This window comes from Harpegnathos saltator, unplaced genomic scaffold (genome assembly GCF_003227715.2).
Source record: "Harpegnathos saltator strain DR-91 unplaced genomic scaffold, Hsal_v8.6 scaffold694, whole genome shotgun sequence".
In the NCBI taxonomy this organism is placed as follows: Eukaryota; Metazoa; Arthropoda; class Insecta; order Hymenoptera; family Formicidae; genus Harpegnathos; species Harpegnathos saltator.
In genome coordinates, this window is record NW_020230531.1 from 2,592,808 (window position 1) to 2,612,833 (window position 20,026).

General features: G+C 40.2%; 1 protein-coding gene across 3 annotated transcripts in view; it reads left to right on the plus strand.

The window, feature by feature from the left end:
* LOC105185628 (glutamate receptor ionotropic, kainate 2) overlaps positions 1-20,026 on the plus strand; it is a 153,053-nt gene that overhangs the window by 126,720 nt on the left and 6,307 nt on the right. Inside the window, exons 12-19 of one of the 3 annotated variants that reach the window (XM_019842491.2) lie at positions 1,707-1,964; positions 2,973-3,152; positions 3,814-3,951; positions 11,368-11,565; positions 12,382-12,607; positions 13,031-13,195; positions 16,804-16,904; positions 17,651-17,861. In XM_019842491.2, the coding sequence (XP_019698050.1) occupies positions 1,707-1,964; positions 2,973-3,152; positions 3,814-3,951; positions 11,368-11,565; positions 12,382-12,607; positions 13,031-13,195; positions 16,804-16,904; positions 17,651-17,861 (1,477 nt within the window). Of the gene's footprint in view, positions 1-1,706; positions 1,965-2,972; positions 3,153-3,813; positions 3,952-11,367; positions 11,566-12,381; positions 12,608-13,030; positions 13,196-16,803; positions 16,905-17,650; positions 17,864-20,026 lie in introns of all 3 variants that reach the window. The other 2 variants (XM_025305341.1, XM_019842497.2) reach the window with 2 other exon arrangements.

Sequence of the window (20,026 nt, forward strand, 5' to 3'; positions counted from 1 at the left end):
TGGAATTACACTCCCTACAAAAGTTCCTTCACGATACGGAATCGCAAGATCTTTCAAATCTGAAATGAGAAAAATAGGCTCTGGATTAGGTATAATAACAGGTTAGGTTAGGTTAGGTTAAGTTATCGAGTACCGACAAATTCGACGCGCAAATATCGGAAATGAGCTACGTTTATTTCCAAAATCTAATAAACGAAAGTGAACGAAAGATAATAGTCAATACCTTGCAGTTTCAGCATGCTCCCGTTATTCTCAATATCTATCTAACAACAATGATCGTACACGTAAATTAATTGTGCTCACGCTCGTCGGAAGTAACCCGGGAATTTCGGACGAAACGTGCGACGTAACCTAGCGTTCGGTTTCGTGTCCGCGACTGTAGTGGCTTGTGTTGTCTCTCTCTTACTTATGTATGTATCTTCAAGGTTACGTGACCGCAGGCGCGCCCAAATTGTTTTGGTTAGGAAGAATCTGTTGTGTTATTATTCAAAATTACATTCGTGTATTCTCTGTATTATGATATCAATATTTTACACTATATAATATCTAACTGCAGGGTAGGGGGAAAGAAGGGGGTATTTATAATAATCTATCTATTTATCTGTACCCTGTGCAGATGCTATTTATTAAAATTTTGCTAAGACCTTACTGATTATTAAAATCTTAAAATTCACAGATTATCAAGTTCACAAAAAAGATTAAACGAAGGAGAACAAATCTGTTAGATTTGTTGATCTGTTAGATCTGTTAAGATTACCTTCGAGACAATTTTGTTCAACACGAAACGAATCTTGCGCCTGTGTTTGCGACTGTATCCGCTGAACAGTGACGAAATTGATCAAATCAGTAAGAGGAAGTAATATTAATTAATTAAGAAAGTAATATTATTAATTAATTACAGTGGTACGAAGAGTCGACACGTTCTAAATTAAATAAGAACACGAACGATTCGATTGTATTTCACATTAAAATATAATCAAAATCGGGAATAATAGCCATCTCATAAATTTTATCATGCTCCGGCTATTCACGTTGATCTCAATATATTGATCGCGACCCGCGTGTCATTAAATTCTCGTTGCTTCAGCTCTGATTAATTCGTGAAATCAAAAATCACAAGCGATGTCGTCTCGCGTGTTTACTAACTGGCATTAAGGATCATTATAATCAATCGCGACGCATCGGAAGTCATTGGATATTCAGAATGACAATAGATAGATTTGTAATATGTAGATGTGCACGTAGATTTTTAATATACTCATGCGAGACGTATTGAAGATTTGGGTACTTTGACCTCATATTCTGAAGCTTAATTAAAATTGTGAATTTGCAGCTCAGCTACGGAATGCGTACGATTAAATTGTCAAACGACAGTTTTGAGATATCCTGTATATTTTAATCAACGTACATCGAAATATTATTGTAAATACGAGAAAAAGAGCGATCAAGTCATCCTGTTATCGGTATCTCGTCTCACGATCGTCGACTCCTATATCTCCCTTTCTTTTTTCTGCGTGTCCCACCTCCTTCTCAGCCCGTTTGGCCCGTCAAAGAGCTTCTTTGAACATGCGCACAATGCCGGATGCGCTCGCTGTGAAAGTTGACTCGCATCGGTTTGCAGCATCGCGTTATGCCGCGCGCTCGTGTCCCGCCGCGCCATGAGACGGGATCCGTTTTAATTAAAATCGTAGCGTGACGTAATTTAGGTGCCGTCCGGTCAGCCGACGCGGCTCTTCTCCTTCATGAATCCGCTGGCGGTCGAGATCTGGCTCTACGTGCTCGCCGCCTACATGCTCGTGAGCTTCACCCTCTTCGTCATGGCGCGCTTCAGCCCGTACGAGTGGAACAATCCGCATCCGTGTCTGGCCGAGAGCGACGTGGTCGAGAACCAGTTTAGCGTCAGCAACAGTTTCTGGTTCATCACCGGCACCTTCCTCAGGCAGGGCAGCGGGCTCAACCCCAAGGTACACTCAACGAGGTGCTCCGCCATTGGACTACTTGTACCGTTTTTCTTACGCGCACCGATCATCCGTCGAGCTGCCGTCGAGCGTACCTCACACACGAGACCTCGCTCGTCCACTTTATGTTTCCGTACGCGTTTCCCGTACATACACTGTATGCGCGATCTCCATTCGCGAGAGAGCGCGCGCATGAATCCATCATCTCGCCGGAATAGACGCGAGAAGTGAACGTCCGTTCGCGCAGGGCGCTCGCCGATTCGTTTACACATGTTGTTTATGTTGCGGATCATGTATTTGCAATATTACAGAGGGCTGAAGCCGTGAATCGCAAAGACGATCGTGCTGAATTGATCGCGGAACGAATGCAAGTCGCAATGACTTTCCCTCGCCTTGTTATGAAGAACGTCACGCCACTCTCTGCGATCTAAGTCCCGAACTGAAGAGGAAGCTTCAGCACGCGATCGAAGTGCGTTTCCGCTGTTGCAAAGAGAACACTACGCAGCTCTCTCTCTTATGCCGTGGAAACGGAATGTTGCGATGAAATTACTCCGAATTCGTTGCTGTCAGTTCTGTCGTGGCGATAAATTGTTGCGTTTTAAAATTCGAAATCTCGATCGCCCTTTCACGGCGTCAGCGATATCTCGCTAAAAAATAAAGCAGCACTTAGCGGCGGTTGCACACTCAAGGCGCACTGCCATTGTATTCCGCCGCGGCGGCCCGATGAATAATACGCTCCCGTAATTCCATCGAAATAAAGAATCGTCTCTCGAGCCATTTGAGAGACTGGATGTTGCGTGAAGGAGCGCCGCAAGTTATAAGCGGCTCGCGACTCTGAATTTTCTCTTGCAGCCGAGTACACGACGCAACGATTGGACATGAACGAGTACACCGTCTCGCGTCTCGCGATGCGTCGCCGTCCGCGACGTTCGTCGTTCGTGCCGCGTCGGATGGATCGATCCGTCATTCGATTCTGGCGGATTAGTAACGCGAAAACAAATGTCATTGCTTCAGGTTTCCAAACGAACGTCGTCGCGGCTCTTCTCGTTCATGAATCCCCTCGCCGTGGAGATCTGGCTATCCTTGCTGGGCACTTACGTAATGGTATCCTTGGCGATATGGATAGTGGCAAGATTGTCACCCTACGAATGGGTGGAGCCGTCGCCCTGTCCGAGCTGTAAATGTCCCTTGCAGGTAGGCTCTCGCCGAGCGGTGCGAAACAACAATCGATCGATTAGAGAATTACGCATATGTACGTCCTCTCGAGTGTTACGACTTCATTGAAACGTTGAAAGATACGTATATCTGCAGCGCTAAAACGCGCGGCTGAATTCTCTGCCGGTTAATTTAAGAGCGCCGTGTCAACCGCTTCATAATTTTCACAATTTTATCGTGTACATTAGCCTCGGTTTCATATCGCAGGATGTAATATTCAAGAGAGTAAAGAGTAAAGAACGGCCAATTAATAATACCTACAGCAACGCGCGTTTCTCGATGCAGCATCCATCGCGAAAAAAAAGAGTGGAAGGGAGGAAGAGAAAGAGAGAGAGAGAGAGAGAGAGAGAGAGAGGGAGGGATGGAGGGGAGGGAGAGGAAGAGATGATAAATACGATTAAAAAGCAGAAAAATTATCTTCTGCAGAAATTGCGCGTATCTCACTCGCAACTCAAAACACAAGAAGTATTCGGTGTGTATTTGACGTTTGTGCTTTGCGCCTTCTGCACAACATGATTGAACGTTTAAAATTAATTAAAAAGATATGAGATTTTGTGTCGAGTCATGCGCTAATCGAGTGCAACTAGTGTAATTGTCCTTTAAACTTTGCACCGCTCGGCGGGGGTCACGCTGTCATCAGGGTAGTCACGTGAGCGCCTTGGACCCGGACAGCGACGACATTCCGCTGCTGAGCACTGTCAACGAGTTCAGCCTGGCCAACAGCTTTTGGTTTGCCGTTGGCACACTTATGCAACAGGGCAGCGATCTCAACCCTAAGGTAAACGTGCCACCACAGAGTCAAAAGAGCCCCGAGAAATAACGTTTCCGCTAACGAACGTGCGCATAGTTGCGCGTGAAACTTAGCCTCGTCGACGAAATTCCACGAGTTTCCGTGACATTTACAAAAATCCTCGCGTCAAAGGCCGACTTTTCACGTGGTTTATAAGACGTTAATTAAGAAGAACCGCGCGGGAATTTAAGCGCTTATAAAATCGCGCGCGCGCGCGTTCCTGAGAATTTTACGAGACGCTTATTTAAGCAACACGTTAGCAAGCACGCCCGGAAAGCGCTGAATTACTTGTGCCGCAGCTCGATCAAATTTTGATCAAAGCGTAAAGAAAAACGTGAGTCATTTATGCACCATAATATTATGCACTTTTCTCCATACACATCTACTAAAGTGCCAGTGCCAGAAGTTTTTGCGATATTCCAGTAAACATTATTTTTTTCTTTTTTTCTTTTTTAAGGGAATGTATAGAAGGTTCTGCACCGCACCTAAGTACGTTTGATTATTCGCCATAATTTGAAAAATAAGTGAAATAGAAAAAGTAGGTAAACTGGATGGTAGGAATTCGCGAAGCATATGATGATTTATTACAAGAATAATATGAGATATATTATGTATAAGACATGTATATGCATTCGGTGTATTTACTGATTTAATAATTTAACAGTTATACTTCAAAAGTAGCATGATGCGATCGTTATCCGCCTGACTTCTGCAGGTTTAACTAATTAAGCGTCAACAGCGTTAATAACATCAAAGGGGAATTGATCTCTAAATTCAGTAGTGAATATGGAGGGTATCAGTAGGAAGGAATAATTATGATACGACACGTCTTCTTTCCGGCCTATTCGTTTTTTCCCTCGCTTTCTCCAGTCTACATTCGCAACGTGCGAGGTTATTTTTGCTCGAAGCAGTTTTCCTTCCTTTTAATAGCTAGCCGGTATATACGCTTGGAAATTACTTGTTTTGTTCAACCACGTGCGAAGCACACTGAGAAGAAGAAAGTAAGAGAAGAAACTTTATTAACGGCGATATCTCGGGAATATACCCTGCGGGAAATGAAAGATATGACAATCGGCAAAGTCGAGAACAATTTGTCTTGATGCCTATCATATAATCCAACATAAACGCGAATTTACGTCTTTATAAATGAAAGATATATTGATACAGGCAAAATTATCGTAGACTTCGAATAGACTTTGGATTAATTCAAAAAGTCGGAGGAAAAGGTTCTAGAAATATAATTACATCCACATTTTACATAAATTAGTTATGAAAATGCACGTTATGTCGTTCTGACTTAATATTTCCTTTTGATAAATATTACTTGTTGTGGGAATAATATTTTTAAAGAGCGAGCGCCAATTATATTTTTATCGAATTTGTTATGCTGCAAAGTTTAATCTTATTGTTCGTAAAATATTGCAAATTTCAGTTATTTATATAATATGAAAATAATTCTGCGGAATTTAACATAAATATTCTGTATTTCAAAATGGAAAATAAACACATGCGCGCACAACAGAGGCATGAAATTGCCATGTAAGTACCTCGCGCATAACAGTGCATGCAGAGATGAATAAATAACAACAAATGAAACAAGGAATTCAAGCACATAAAACATGAAACACTTCTAGCATTTGTAAAAAGATAATTACATCAGTGTTCACACAGGACACAGTGAAAGAAACGAATGTTAAAAATGTATCCACTTCTTCTCTAAATTGAAATATAGCATGACCGAGAGGAACTTAAAACATATTTTGTGGAGGTATAAAAAAATATGTAATAGTTTTCAACCTAAGAGAGTTTCGCTTCAAAAAATTATTATTTCCTCGACATATAGATTGATTTCCATTTATTATACGCTCACCGCTGAACGCTATAGGTGTGCATACCTGTATGTGATACGTGCATACGATGAATAGAATATGGCAAGGAGCACCCACGGTGCAGTAGCGTGCAATTGGCTTTCAGTTGTCAAAAAATACCGGTATGTATTGTATAGACTTCCGTCAATCGCAAGAAAAGTATCCATGAAGTATAAACTAGGTCGGCGGTGACACCGCTAGGGTGGACAATGGGAGCATTCGAAGTGAAAAGAGCTGTTCGTTATTTGCACCGTTTCTTCACAGTGTGTGTGTGTGTGTGTGTGTGTGTGTGTGCATACCGTACTTACAAAGATTAAAAAAAGACGGAACTTATATATGTAAAGCATTTTTTGCAATGTTCCGCCTTATATTATCCGTGACACACTTTTCAATTGCACGTTTACATTAAAGAAAAAATTCGCTAACTATTGCTTATCGATATTAAATGATATGCAAAATGCTTCAGGATTATACAAAAAGACTTAACTCTGACTGATATTATTCACGAGAATAAGCGAGGAAGTCTTAACAAAAATAGTTTCGGCAAAAATCAATGGTTTTCAAGATATTTTTAAACTTACATTTATATTGTTAGTATGATTACACATATTGCAAAACGGCTGGTACATGTCAGAGAATTCGGAGAATTAATAATTTACAAATATCCACGTATTAATTTTACATTTACATTTACATTTGCAACAGCGTCACTTTTCGGATTCATTTATTCTTTATTTCAAGTAGTAGTTGTTTTATCAATCGATTGCGAATTCGTTTTCTGTAATTTCTATTGCTTACTATTTTAATATTTTCATAGCATGTTTTGATATTTTCTAATTTCACTGTTGATTAAAAAAGCCTTTAAAGACAATATTTCATGAACCAATATGCCGAAACAGCTCTGTGGAAAACAAGAATAGATGCGTTGCGCATAAAGATTCCTGACTTCTGTTACGATGTTTGGCTACAACAGTCGTTCCGTGAATCGGCGATAAAAGAGCAATACAAACATGCACGATCTCGTATGCCAAGAAGATTGCGCTTGGCTTCATGTCTCTACCTTTATTCGTTCGCGCGTTACGACCCTTTCAACTTTCGATACATTCGTGGTATTACCGAAAGCTAATGCTAGGGGGCAGCAGTATAACACATGTTACACAACATGCACCGCAAGTTGATGCGACGCGTACTACCCCACCCTAACCAGGGTCAATGATCGAACCGCGTGGTCCGCCGGTCGGACGTCGTACGCAGCCTCCGACATGCGGGGAAGTAGGGACAGGTCCGCGTGACGTAAACACGGCCATGTGATAGAATGCGGACTCGCTATCGTTTCCGCATAGCGCCCCATTCAGTCGATACCATTGACCTATGTATATTTATATTGCTGTTGAAGTAGCCGACTGTACAATCCGACATAATTGCCAATATCTTCATTTCTAAGAGTTGTAGCGACTGCAAATGAGAAACGTTGAGAAGCTAACATTTCCACGCTTCTGACAAAAAATCGGATTTGCATACATTGTTGTGTATATCTCAGGAACGACTAGCTTACTTAGAGTTTATTTTTATAAATTTTATTATAAATAGCTGAATATTTACTTACAATAACCCTGAAGCATATTAAAATATTAATAGCATATTAATTAAATGTATAAGAATATATTAATTATACATATACATGCAGTAGTAAATAAAACTATGCAAACGATTTAGGTTTCAAGTTTTTGGTAGGTGCACGTAGATTTTAGTCGAATCTCGACAAGATGGATAATTTTCAATTTCATTTAGACTTCGCACTTTTGTTATGGAGAACAGTGTTCAACGCAAATATATTTGTTTACAAGTTCCTCTTCTAATCGACGATGAGGATTAGAATGATCAATTAAGGAAACGCATGTCAGCCCTGCATGCACATATAAGTCGATCGTCTTTTGATTTCTTGCATCTATGCTTTACAATACAGCCGTATCAGTTGTCCCACGTGTATAATCATAACATTTCCTTTATTAATTTTCATTATTATATCAAATATTCTGAAACGTAGTTTCATATTTATTACAATGTGTCTTCGTTTCATTGTTTGTAGCGCTTAACATTATTTTTTGCGTTATATAATATTATTTTGCAATAGCTTAGATATAGTGTAGTGATAAAAGCTTCCAGCATATTTTAGAATCTCTCTGCTTTCATGCATACCACTACAATCCATTACATATGAAAAAATATTGTTGTTTGGTTAAAACACAGTTGTATAGCAAGAAAATTTAGCATCTGAAACGTAGGATAACGAAGATATTCATCGCAATGATTGTTCAGTATATCATGCCGATTTTTGTATCTATTAAAATCACTATTTTGCCTCAAATATATTATTACTTTAGAAAAGCCTTGATACATGCACACAACATCTCGTAAGAATCACCATTGACCTCTTACTTTTTTTTTCTTCGTTGATGCTACCTGCATCTGGCGCTACAATAGATTATGAAACGGTGAACTTTGTATGCAAGATTTAAAGAAGCACGATATAAGAACAGTTTCGCGTATACGTTCGGTAGTAAATTTGACGCTCAGTTCTTTACTTTTACGCGAGTGGCTGCTGCAAGCGTTTCCTCGAAGGACCACGGTATTGAATGGAGTTTCTTCAACTCTTTACTATATTATATGCCACAAAAGAAATATGTTAGTAGAAGACGAAGCTAGTAAACTAGTAAAGAGAAAGCGCTTCGACTATTTTATATAATACATAAATACATGATATATATATATATATAAATATATAATAATTATCTATTTTTACGCTTTATTAATTATTATAAAACTACAGTTTGCTAATTATTACGAATTATTTTTCTACATTATTAATGTTACAGACACGTTGAATTATGTTTAGTATGAGTTATGTTTAGTATGAGCCTGAGTTAAATATTGATTGCTTATAAACATAATAAAAATAGTATAGATGTTTATGTGATGCACATTTGTATTTATGTAATTATATTCGTAAAATCTGCTAATTGCTATCAGTTATGTATTTCATTCGTTACATTTGACTGCTCTATATTACTCGAAATATATCATCCAAAATTTAATATACAATATGGGACAATAATATGACATGGATAATAATCACTTAATTAAATAGACAATTCATTTTCTAAATTGCGTAATCATACCTGAAAATATTGTTTATTTAATTTCATTTTGTGTGAAAATAAGCTGAATTTTCAAACATATTAATTAAATACGTTGAAAACGGCAGAACGGCATAATAAATATGAAGATAGCATAGACAGAACAAATGTATTTATGTGACTGAATAATATAAGCTTTGACACGAATAATAATTTCTGCATTATTTTGTAATATACGCACGCAGTTATCACGCCGCTGAATCGCGAGAACATAAATCCAACTCATCTAAACTTATGAATCACAGGATATTTGCATCGTTTCTCCCGATGCACGATTTTTTGCGTTTCACGCTCGCAGCGTAATATTGCACGAAAATTTGACAATATTCCTATTCACAGAACAGACGAAACAATATTGCGAAAGTTTGTATAAAACGCAACGTGCATAACGAAGGAGAAATGTAAAAAGGTAAAGACGCAACCAAATATGACAAAGGCACGCGTGCGATTTTTACGTCTGCTTACAAATCTCTCATCGACTTCATTTCCCATCGCCTAATTATACACTATATGCGCTTGTCAGTAAACACCTAAGTTTGGAAAGTAAAATTTAGGTCGCTACACGCCGCGTATGAAAGACTGCAGTATTTGTCCGCCGAATGCTACGAGGAAATTATTAAATCGCATACATGAAGCGATTAGAAAGTAGAATCTTGCACGGAAACATGGATATTTATGGTATATCTATACACCATGCGACGCTAATTGACTCTGGTGGCACGTATGTACATGCGGGGTTGTCGTTGCGACTGTCTCAAGTGTCAGCGCGTGCGTTTCATGACCAGGCACATCGACATTATCAATCACATTAACAATCGCGGCCAAGCGCTCGTGGAAGAGAATGTAATATTGCAAATAATAATGTGCTTCTTGTTTGAAGTTTCTTTGCACACGTGCGAACGGATGCTAGCAGCACGGTTCGGACCCGTCTCCTTCGATACGCTTCGTAACGTAGCCAAAACGTCCAATGAGAGAACCTTCTGCTGGCATCTGAGGCTTTCACGATGTGAAGAAACGCTCGCTTTGGCATCCGAATTGATGTCACCAAGAGGGAGAAATATCTGTGAAAAGAAATTCCCCTCCTGAGAATGATTCAAAAACGAACGGATTTTTCTACCGGACGTCGGCTGCGTTTTGAAGCACGTTGAAGAAAAAGCGCTCGAACCGTTCTGCAAATAAAGTATACGTGCACACAACTTCCGCACGGGAAACTTTTCCGGTCGATACGGAAAACAAGTAGCGCTTCGTTCAGACAGGTCGTTTTTAAATGGACTGCGTCACGAAAGGGAAAACATGGATATATTATATTCGACGAACGAATTGAATGCCTGTACACTACTTCTTGAATACACTATATCGTGTATGTGTGTGCGCGCGCGAATTATCGGTGTATAAACTCTTTCGCATTATATTACCGCGCGGAGGAATTAAAATCGTTCGCTCGACTGCGAGCTCCGGAGGTGTAAAGGGAACGAGAGAGCCATTCATGGGTGTCCTATATCCAAGAATCCTTTCCACGGTCGTTGAGTTCGCCGTTAATGGGCCGAAATATCCCAGCGAATCCTAAACGAGACCCCATATTGCATTCTTCGACTGCGGCGCGGTATTCTCCGTCGGAATCGCGATTCGCTGCACCTTAAATCGACCTCGTCACTCGCCCTGATGCGTTTTCGATCGATCTCCAAATCCCCTTGCGGTCCTTCGCGACAGAAGTGAGGAAGTATTCTCCTCACGCTGGAGTGGTATTGAAAAACATTTACACATGAAAATCCTTCTTAATAGAGCTTGAAACGGATGTTCCTTCCACGTGTTTACGACGGTTTGATTTCGGTGCTGATTGATATCTGAGTTGAAAACAACCACGTTTCTGGTTGAAATTAGTGAATTATTTAACGCATCCAATCTATCGACATTTTATTTTCCGCAAACGACCGCGCACACTGACGTCGTTAGATCATTCATTCGTGCACATACAATCGCGAAATTATGATATAAATTATTAACGTTGCGAAATTTTGAACGTTGAGGAGCTTTCGTTTGTTGACGAATATGTTGAAAAGAGACTATGATTAAATCGGTAAATTGATCTGTCATTGGATTCATAAATTGCTCTTGAAGTTTTTTTTTCCTGAAATCTATATATTTTAGTAACAAATGCGATTAAATTCGCAACGTCCATCGAACAAATTCAATACGCTTTTGAACGGCTACGGAATTCGATATCGTCGAATTAAAATATCCGTGTTATTGCTGAACGAGAAGAGAGAGAGAGAGGAAAGCATACAACAGTATTTATGGAGTTTATTCGTGATGAAGACGAGATTAATCCTCGTTATCAGGCCACCAGCACGAGAATAGTAGGCGGCATATGGTGGTTCTTCACATTGATCATCATCTCCTCTTACACCGCGAATTTGGCCGCCTTTCTGACGGTTGAGAGAATGATTACGCCGATCGAAAACGCCGCCGATCTCGCGGAACAAACCGAAATATCTTACGGCACTCTGGAGGGTGGAAGCACGATGACTTTCTTCAGAGTAAGTACAGAAACGCAGTAGTGAAAACTTTTTCGTATAACATATAGCATTTTGGCCGTCAATAATATATCGCAGTTAGATTTCAACGTTAAAACGCAAATGCATTTTCCTATAGGATTTTTTAACCTCATTTTTTATTTTACATGATACATGATTCAGACGAACAAAAATGTTGTAGTCAAATTCTTGATGATGAAAGCATAAATTGCATCCTGCAATTCGATGTACCAAACCAAAATGTTGGAAGGTAGATGTAGTAAAATTGTATATGCATACCAATGTAAATATATATTGCATTCAGCAGCCGCGGATGCGAAATATGAAGATATATAGCCAACAAATATACATAGCCAACAAATTTACCGAAATCGCTAATGGACGATCAATTTTATATGGGAGTATTTTCGCAAGCATTATATGTTACTGTTATATTAATAAATAGTGACATTTTATTGGAGAGTTATGTGCTATACTTATTGAACAAAATTACGGCTTTTATTAGCCCAGTTTTCCCTGACTAGCTTGAACAGAGAAGCGAGCATTAACTGGTGCGGTAATGAGCGAAAAATTCTAGAATTTACCTTTAAATTTAACAACGTCAAAGAGCGAGCACGCGTCTATTACAGAGTCCGTTTATGAGTTAATATTCGAGAGCCGATAATCTTGTTTGATACAATATAAATTTTCTCTCATTTTGCGGTTAATTTAATATTTAGTCTCCCTAACTGCTTATCGAAACTTTAATTCGTGAAACGCAAAGTTAAATTGGAAAGCGATACGGAAGAACAGAATTCGATTTTCACGACTTAATCGCAGGACTCGAAAATTGGCATTTATCAGAAGATGTGGAGGTTTATGGAATCGAGAACTTCGTCCGTGTTCGTTCAAACTTATGAGGAGGGAGTGAAAAGAGTTCTGGAAGGCGACTACGCGTTTTTAATGGAGTCAACCATGCTCGATTATGCGGTTCAACGTGACTGCAATCTGACGCAGATAGGAGGTCTGCTGGATAGCAAAGGATACGGAATTGCTACTCCAAAAGGTAAATGTATGAATAAAGATAGCGACGTGGGTCCAATAGACGTTTAATTTGAAAGTTAATTACAGGTTCGATACTGAAAGTTAAGGAGTTTCGAAACAGATGATGTCCGATTAAAAATTTCCGTCTAGGAAATATCGACTTCATTAGCAGTCGCGGAGCACGTAGTTCGAGGAAAGCGCGTAACTTTTAATACCGTTCGTTTAGTTAAAATGTCTAACTAAACGAAGGAGTTATATTTTTCCTTTGAAATGAAATTTGGAGAATTGCTGCGCGTGAGATTTTGTATATTCAAGATACGCTGCTTGGTGATATATTTGACGTGTTCAATGTGGGAAGCAACAGCGAAATTACACTCGAGATTATACTGCTGAAGCAAAAATTGCAAGATCCTTGACCAGCCTAACGAAGGCTTTTTATATGCAGGCTCGCCCTGGAGGGATAAAATATCTCTAGCTATTCTGGAGCTGCAGGAGAAAGGCGTAATACAGATACTCTATGATAAATGGTGGAAGAACACGGGCGACGTGTGCAACAGAGACGACAAGAATAAAGAGAGCAAGGCAAACGCTCTCGGAGTCGAGAATATCGGTAAGTTCACCGAATTATATCATCTTCTTCGTAGAAAATAAATTATTACTAGAAAAAGGCGGATAGAAATAACGGATAAAATAATGACGGCCAACAACACGACAAAAGTAAAAGGGAAAGACTTCGTTTCATTTTATTTAAAAAATGTTGAATTTGAAGAAAATTACAATTTAAAATGTCGTTCAAGCTTTATTGTGACTAAATATAATAGAGCTTTTAAAAATCCATTGTCGAAAAATACTCATCTGGTTTTTGTTCGAACGTTTAATTTAATGTAACAGGTCGACAAGTTTATCATGATTTGATATTGAAGTAAATGTATAAAAAAGTACGCAAGAAACAGTGTACAAACATTAGAGTCGTCTCGACCGAATGACCGAAAAAGTTAATGTACGAAAGTATATTGACATTTGTGGTCAAGCGCGAAGAGGACAGAGTCTAAATCGGAAAGAAGAGGGAAGAGACTCTCAAGCGCGGTGGAATTTCACGCAAAGTTCGCGGACAAATTTTTCTTGGGGCTCTCCGGGAAGCGCTTTTGGATTTTATGGAAGTCACAACAAGTTCCTTCTTTCTCTCTCTCTCTCTCTCTCTCTCTCTCTGCCTTCCGTCGTTTTGTCTTATTTTTTTCTCTCCACTCGTGGAAACTCGGACCACCTACCTACCTACTTTGCCTCCCTCCTCCTTCCTACGGTTTCTTCGCCACGTAGCCTCCGTAACTCGGATAAGTACCTACTTTGCTGGTGTAAATGTACTCGACGAGACAGAAAGAGAAACGGACCATCTCGGCCCGGCGCGAAAATCTAGCAAAATTACAGTTGATTGGCTAATTCCTGTCCTTTCCAATGCCTTGATTATTTGCCGTGGAAAATGAACAATCTCCGCCATTTGACTTCTGTCGCGCCATTTCATAAGAATAATCAGTCTGCAACCGGCTGCAAAGGAAAGCCTCCTCGGTGATTTAAAAATGCAACGGAGGTAGAAACGTAAGAGATATAAATTGCCTATATCTGTTCTTCTGGAACTTTAAAAACGTCGCAGTAAATCTTTCTGCAGAACCGTGAATCGTCTAGAAACCTTGTAGCTTTCTCAAGCTGATATCATTTATATAATTTTTTTTTTCATGCGTCTAAACTATTATTATTTTTATTTGGCTAACATTGTTTTATTAATGTTAATTTTACTTAAACATAATGATATATTACGTGTAAAGAATAATAGCCAGTTGTTGATCGTTAATTTCGACGCTGGTAATAATAAAAAAAAAAATGAAGCAAAAAGCTAGTTACAAGAGGAGGAGGATAATACAGGGATAATATAGGGCACTGCAAAGTTTTATCAACGTTGACTAACTTCAACTCCAGTTTTCACTACATCTTCCTAAAAGTGGAACTAAAAAGAAATGAAAACTCTACGTTAGACCGTAAATTCTTCGTATTCTTTTCTAAGAGCAGAGAACAAAAATAAATAAAAGACTTGATAAAGTACGAGCTAAGTCAGCCGACAATCTGAAACATGTGTCATGGTGTGGGACCACGAAATAACAATATCAGAGATTTACCGAAATCTACTTAAGGAGTGTCTACATTCCGCGACCTTGCATTCACTTTGCTCGTTTGTCACTGAACACCGCTAACTCCGAGAATTTCCGGGTTAGCGAGAGTCTCCTCGAGAACGACGAGTTCCGGATAATTCTTAGTTCGTGCCAAGTGTTTCGCGAAGGCCTGCCATCCTACGGGGAACTTGAACGTATATCTCGGCGACCAGAACTTCCTACTCCCGCGAAACTTGAATCAGCCTATAGCACGACAATACAGCGACTTACCTGGTCTTGGCTCTTGATACCGCTTCGCGGAATAGGCGCGAAGCCACGGCGCGATACCTTTGCGTCCATGTGCGAAACTTTCGTCCTTCCGGCGAGACGTCCGGGATGTCACCATAAATCACGACGGTGTAGTTATGCAAATCTACCTCGCATTCCTGCTTGGATACTGCCTCGGTTGTCTCGCCGTCAACGATAAGTGGACACTTTTTAGTCCGCTCAAAAGCGCCTAGTGCTCCACATACTTTATTCCCTATCCTTCCTTTCCTGGAAATGTACAACCGAAAGTTTCCCGCAGGAATAAAAGTGCTCCCTGATATAGGCGAATTTATCTCGGGAATTTTTCTCTCGCTTAGCTCGATTATCACGATCAATTCATATTTTATACAAATTAGCAATATTTTATGTGCGTGCAATTAATTGGGAAAGTGATTTAAATTTTTCAAAGATTTCAAATGTGTGGAAAAACGAATCGGTGGATATTATAATGTCGTAGGCAACGTTTGCGCAAAAACGTTGCAAAAAGTCAAAATATAGCTAGAAAACTCTGTTAGTACGTGTCTAATCACTCATAGTAACTCATCACGGAATTTACACGAATGAAATTGGAAAGTTCGTCCGGAAAAGACGAACATGTTGACTGCGAGAGCGAACTTTGCTCGCCACGCTTTCGGCCAGCGAAGTGAAAATTCACCTCCGATCGTGTGAAAATGTGTATCGACAACTTTCGATAAAATTGGAGTGTTTACAAACATGATGTTCGTCCATATTTGAACTTTATAAACTTAATATCATATTTTACTTACCGTTTATTCTGGCTAAATTCATCATGACGAATTAAAATGCAATATCCTCTCGTGACCGCTCTACTGAACATTCTGCTAAACTTTTTTAGGAATTTCATGAGTTATTATTTCGAGCGAGGTATTTCTGAAGTATTCTGCACACGAGTGTAATGTTACCTAACAAAAAATTAAAAAAAGAAAAACAGAAAAAAGAGAGGGCGTACGTGCGCGCAAACACTTGACGTGCGCCAAGCTATGGCTCTGCCCTGAAATATGCCGGCATCATGATTAATCACGCGGATCCTTCTACAAACTATCGCTAATTTTCAATGCAATGCGTCCGCAAACGTCCACGTACCTCGCTATCGCTCCGTTTTTCGCGCGTATCGGACACGAGCTGAACTTTGCGCGGCTAGCGTAAATACCGCTTCCGAGTTCACTGTTTTCGCACGACTCTCGCATCGCAATAAATACAAACACCCCGCCATTTATCAGTATATACGTTTCCACGCACGCTCGATTCGCAGTCGTTGCTCGCGAATACTCCATCGCGAAGTTTTCCCATGAAACAGACCAAAAAGTGTGGCGCGATCGATCTGAGTGCAAGCTTCGCTTAGATATTGCGCGCACGATTTTTCCACGGCCGCCCCGCTGTGCAAACTTTTTTCTTTCCTCCATACTTTTATTCTTCTCTTTGCTCTCTCCGACAAACTAGCAACAAAAACTAGCTACAAAGGTGCATAAGGGGGAGGGATGAGGAGGAAGGGGAGTCCGCGCGAGATGGAGGACAAACACGCCCCATCGTATTTCGTGGCCGCCAACGTCGCGCGTCTCGTTTGGTGAAATTAGCGGAGAATGAAGAGTGAAAGAGAGGGAAAGGAAGAGGGAGAGGAAGAGGTAGAGGGAGAGGGAGAGAGAGAGAGAGAGAAAGAAAGAGAGAGAGAGAGAGAGAGAGAGAGGCCCGCCGGCATTAAAATAATGAACTTCCGGTCTTGTCATTCCAGGCGGCGTCTTCGTCGTACTTCTTTGCGGCCTGGTACTTGCAATCTTGGTGGCGATCCTCGAATTCTGCTGGAACTCCAAGAAGAACACTCAATCGGACAGGGTAAGCTGAACGAATCGCCGTCAGGACGGTGTAGAATCATTTTCCGCTTCATGTGAACGTGCTGCATGAGTTGTACTTTCTCTTGATTGACCGAAGTCGTTTGATTCTCTTGATACAAAGTTCATTCCTCTCTCGCAGTTCTTGATACTTTAACAACTTCCTGAGTTATTACTTGCATATCTCACGTTTATTCTTACGTCTGTTCTACATCATTTTACTAGATGACGAAATTTTGCGATGTTACTGATCATGCATATAAAATACGATGATTGAACCTTTTGTTTCTGGCAATAATGAAATCAAAGAGAGAACACGTTGGATAATTCGCAACCATCTAAGGACGAACCTGTTTTATGGCTGTTCCGTGATGAACTCGAAGTATTTTCAGCATAGGCATGCGCTTTTCCTTCCGTCTCACCGCTGCTCATCGTTAATGTCGAAGTCACGTATTAACGTTCCGTTCGCACCAACCAAACGCAATTGGTCCACGCGGCGACGCAGCAAGCCACATTACCGCGGCCAGCGATCGATAGAACAATGTTCAAACGAGTGACAAACGACCTCGCGCTACGGAGAAATCAGCCTTGCATGCGTTCGGTCTCGTATGATCGTCTTGTGTATTGTCTCTTGGTGTATGTCGTACCTGTCGTGCCGGCGGCCACCCTGCTGCTACGTCTCGTCGATTACCCCTTGGACGGTAAACGCACACGTGCACCTGCGCAACGACCGTTTATACCACTCGACAGTCCCTCTGCGCGGAGATGGCCTCGGAATTGCGATTCGCCGTACGTTGCGGCTCCCGACAGCGGCCCGCCGCGAAGTCGCGCAATTCCGCGGCCGCCGAATTGTGCGGCCGTTGCAGCCCGCGGTCCTCCAGGAGAAGGGCCCGCCTCTGCTCCTCCACGGAACACGAGGAGACCACCTACATACCGAACATCGAGATCCCGCGATTAAATGGTGTAAGTCTTGTCCCGCACGACCGGCTCGCGACTCAGCCCCGATTGGCGTCTCCGAAGACAACGCTCTGTTTTGTTTCCTTTTGGCCGGAGAATCCGAAAGAATTGAATTTCACACGCGTTTATAGTCGCGTCTCTGGCGCTTTAATTAAATTTCCAGCGACGTTTCCCGTCGTGCTCGCTGTGTCTTCTGAGTCGACGCTTTCCGTCGTATTTTCTCGATCGAACAAATGGTTGCCGATGGTGTATACGTATCCGTGGAGGAAAGTGCCGAAACAATCGGAAGAGATACAAACGCGACGGATTACAGGAGCTTCCCGAGGAGAGCCGATTGTGTTGGTCGCGGAGCGATACTCGTTTCACGGTAATTCGACTCCATCGAGAGGAGCCAATTACCGGCTTAGAATCTCTCCTATCCTTTATGTTAGCGAAGTCTTCCCAAGTATGATATGCATGCGCTGCTATGTCAATCGGACGTCCATATCAACGTCACGCGCTCGATTCGTATTACCGTGCAGAGAGTATAGCTTCCATGGAGCCTAAATATGTTTCTTGTTGCTGTTTATGCTAAAAGGGAGCTTGAAATCAGAGAAATCACGGAGGTGCGAGGAATATCAGATCCAACATGTCACCTGACAAGGGAGTATTGCAAGTGTCAATTTTCTTCCAAAACGGATCGCACCGTTACTGTGTTTCTACGTTTCTCTGTACATTGTTATGGCGATGTGTTTTGAAAAAAAATATATACATGTGTGCGTGTGTGTGTGTGTGTGTGTGTGTGTGTGTGTGTGTATATACATATACATACATGGTGTCCCATTTTATTTTTGACAGTCAAATATCTCGAAAAATATGGAGGATGTGGAAAAATATGGAAAAATGTTTCAGACAAAAACTCTATCGTTTCAAGGGGGACATAAAATAACTATAACAGTATGTTTACAGATGGCGCCACTTTCGAAATATTCACTTATCATTGGTTTTTTTTAAATAGAAACCCCAATTTTCTATTATATCATCTTTTTCTATTAATTAATTTGGACAACTTTTGTCTGAAATATTTTTTTATTTGCCTAATATTTCTTGAAGTATTTGATAACTTTTTCAATATTTAACCTACAATATCTCGCTAACTGTTTGTCAGAAGAAAAAATAATACTAAACTTTTTTGTTCTACTTTGCCTCAAGAATACAATAGCGCTGTTACAATAGCGCCCTGACTTTTGTTAATTTGATGACATTGAAATTTCCAAAAATCGGTAAGCTAACAAAAGTTAGGATACTGTTGTAACAATGTATTCTTGAGACAAAGTAGAATAAAAAAGTTTAGTACTATTTTTTCTTCCGACAAACAGTTAGCGAGATTAGCGAGAAGTTTTTCTGAAATATCTCAAAAGATATTAGGCAAATAAAAAAATGTTTCAGACAAAAGTTGTTCGAATTAATTGATAGAAAAAGTTAGTATAATAAAAATTTGGAATTTCCTTTTAAGAAAAGTAATGATTAGTGAATATTTCGAAAGTGGGTCCATCTGTAAACAAACTGTTACAGTTATTTTATATCCCCCTTGAAACCATATAACTTTTTTGTCTGAAACATTTTTCCATATCTTCCATATTTTTCGAGATATTTGATTGTCAAAAATAAAATAGGACATCCTCGATATGTATATATATATATATATATATATATATATATATATATGTCGATTATATGGGCTTTAGAATGCAAAGTTTCCCAATACGCATTACACGATATATACATATTCTATTACAAGATGTTTCTAATTATTGCACGTTCATATCTCGCAGTTAGCAAACTGGCTACAGTGTATGTAACGACGGTTGTTGCAGGATTACGCCACGCGCATTTACAGTTGCAGTGTATCACACACGCGTAAGATCTAATTGCATGTGCAAACTTGTAATAATAACAAAACGCGTTCCATCGCGCGCTGTATCCTCCGACACGATTTAGCGGAATTTCTATCAGGAATAGTTCAGTCTCACGGGATACAGGCGTTACGCGATATAAACACGAGCGGAATTGATGTCAAATATATGTGCTACGTATATACTTCGTGGGACGTTGCAAGCCGATCGATGGTGTTATTCTTGAAAACTCGGGTGAAATATATTACTTTTCGATACGATGTTATCTTTTGAT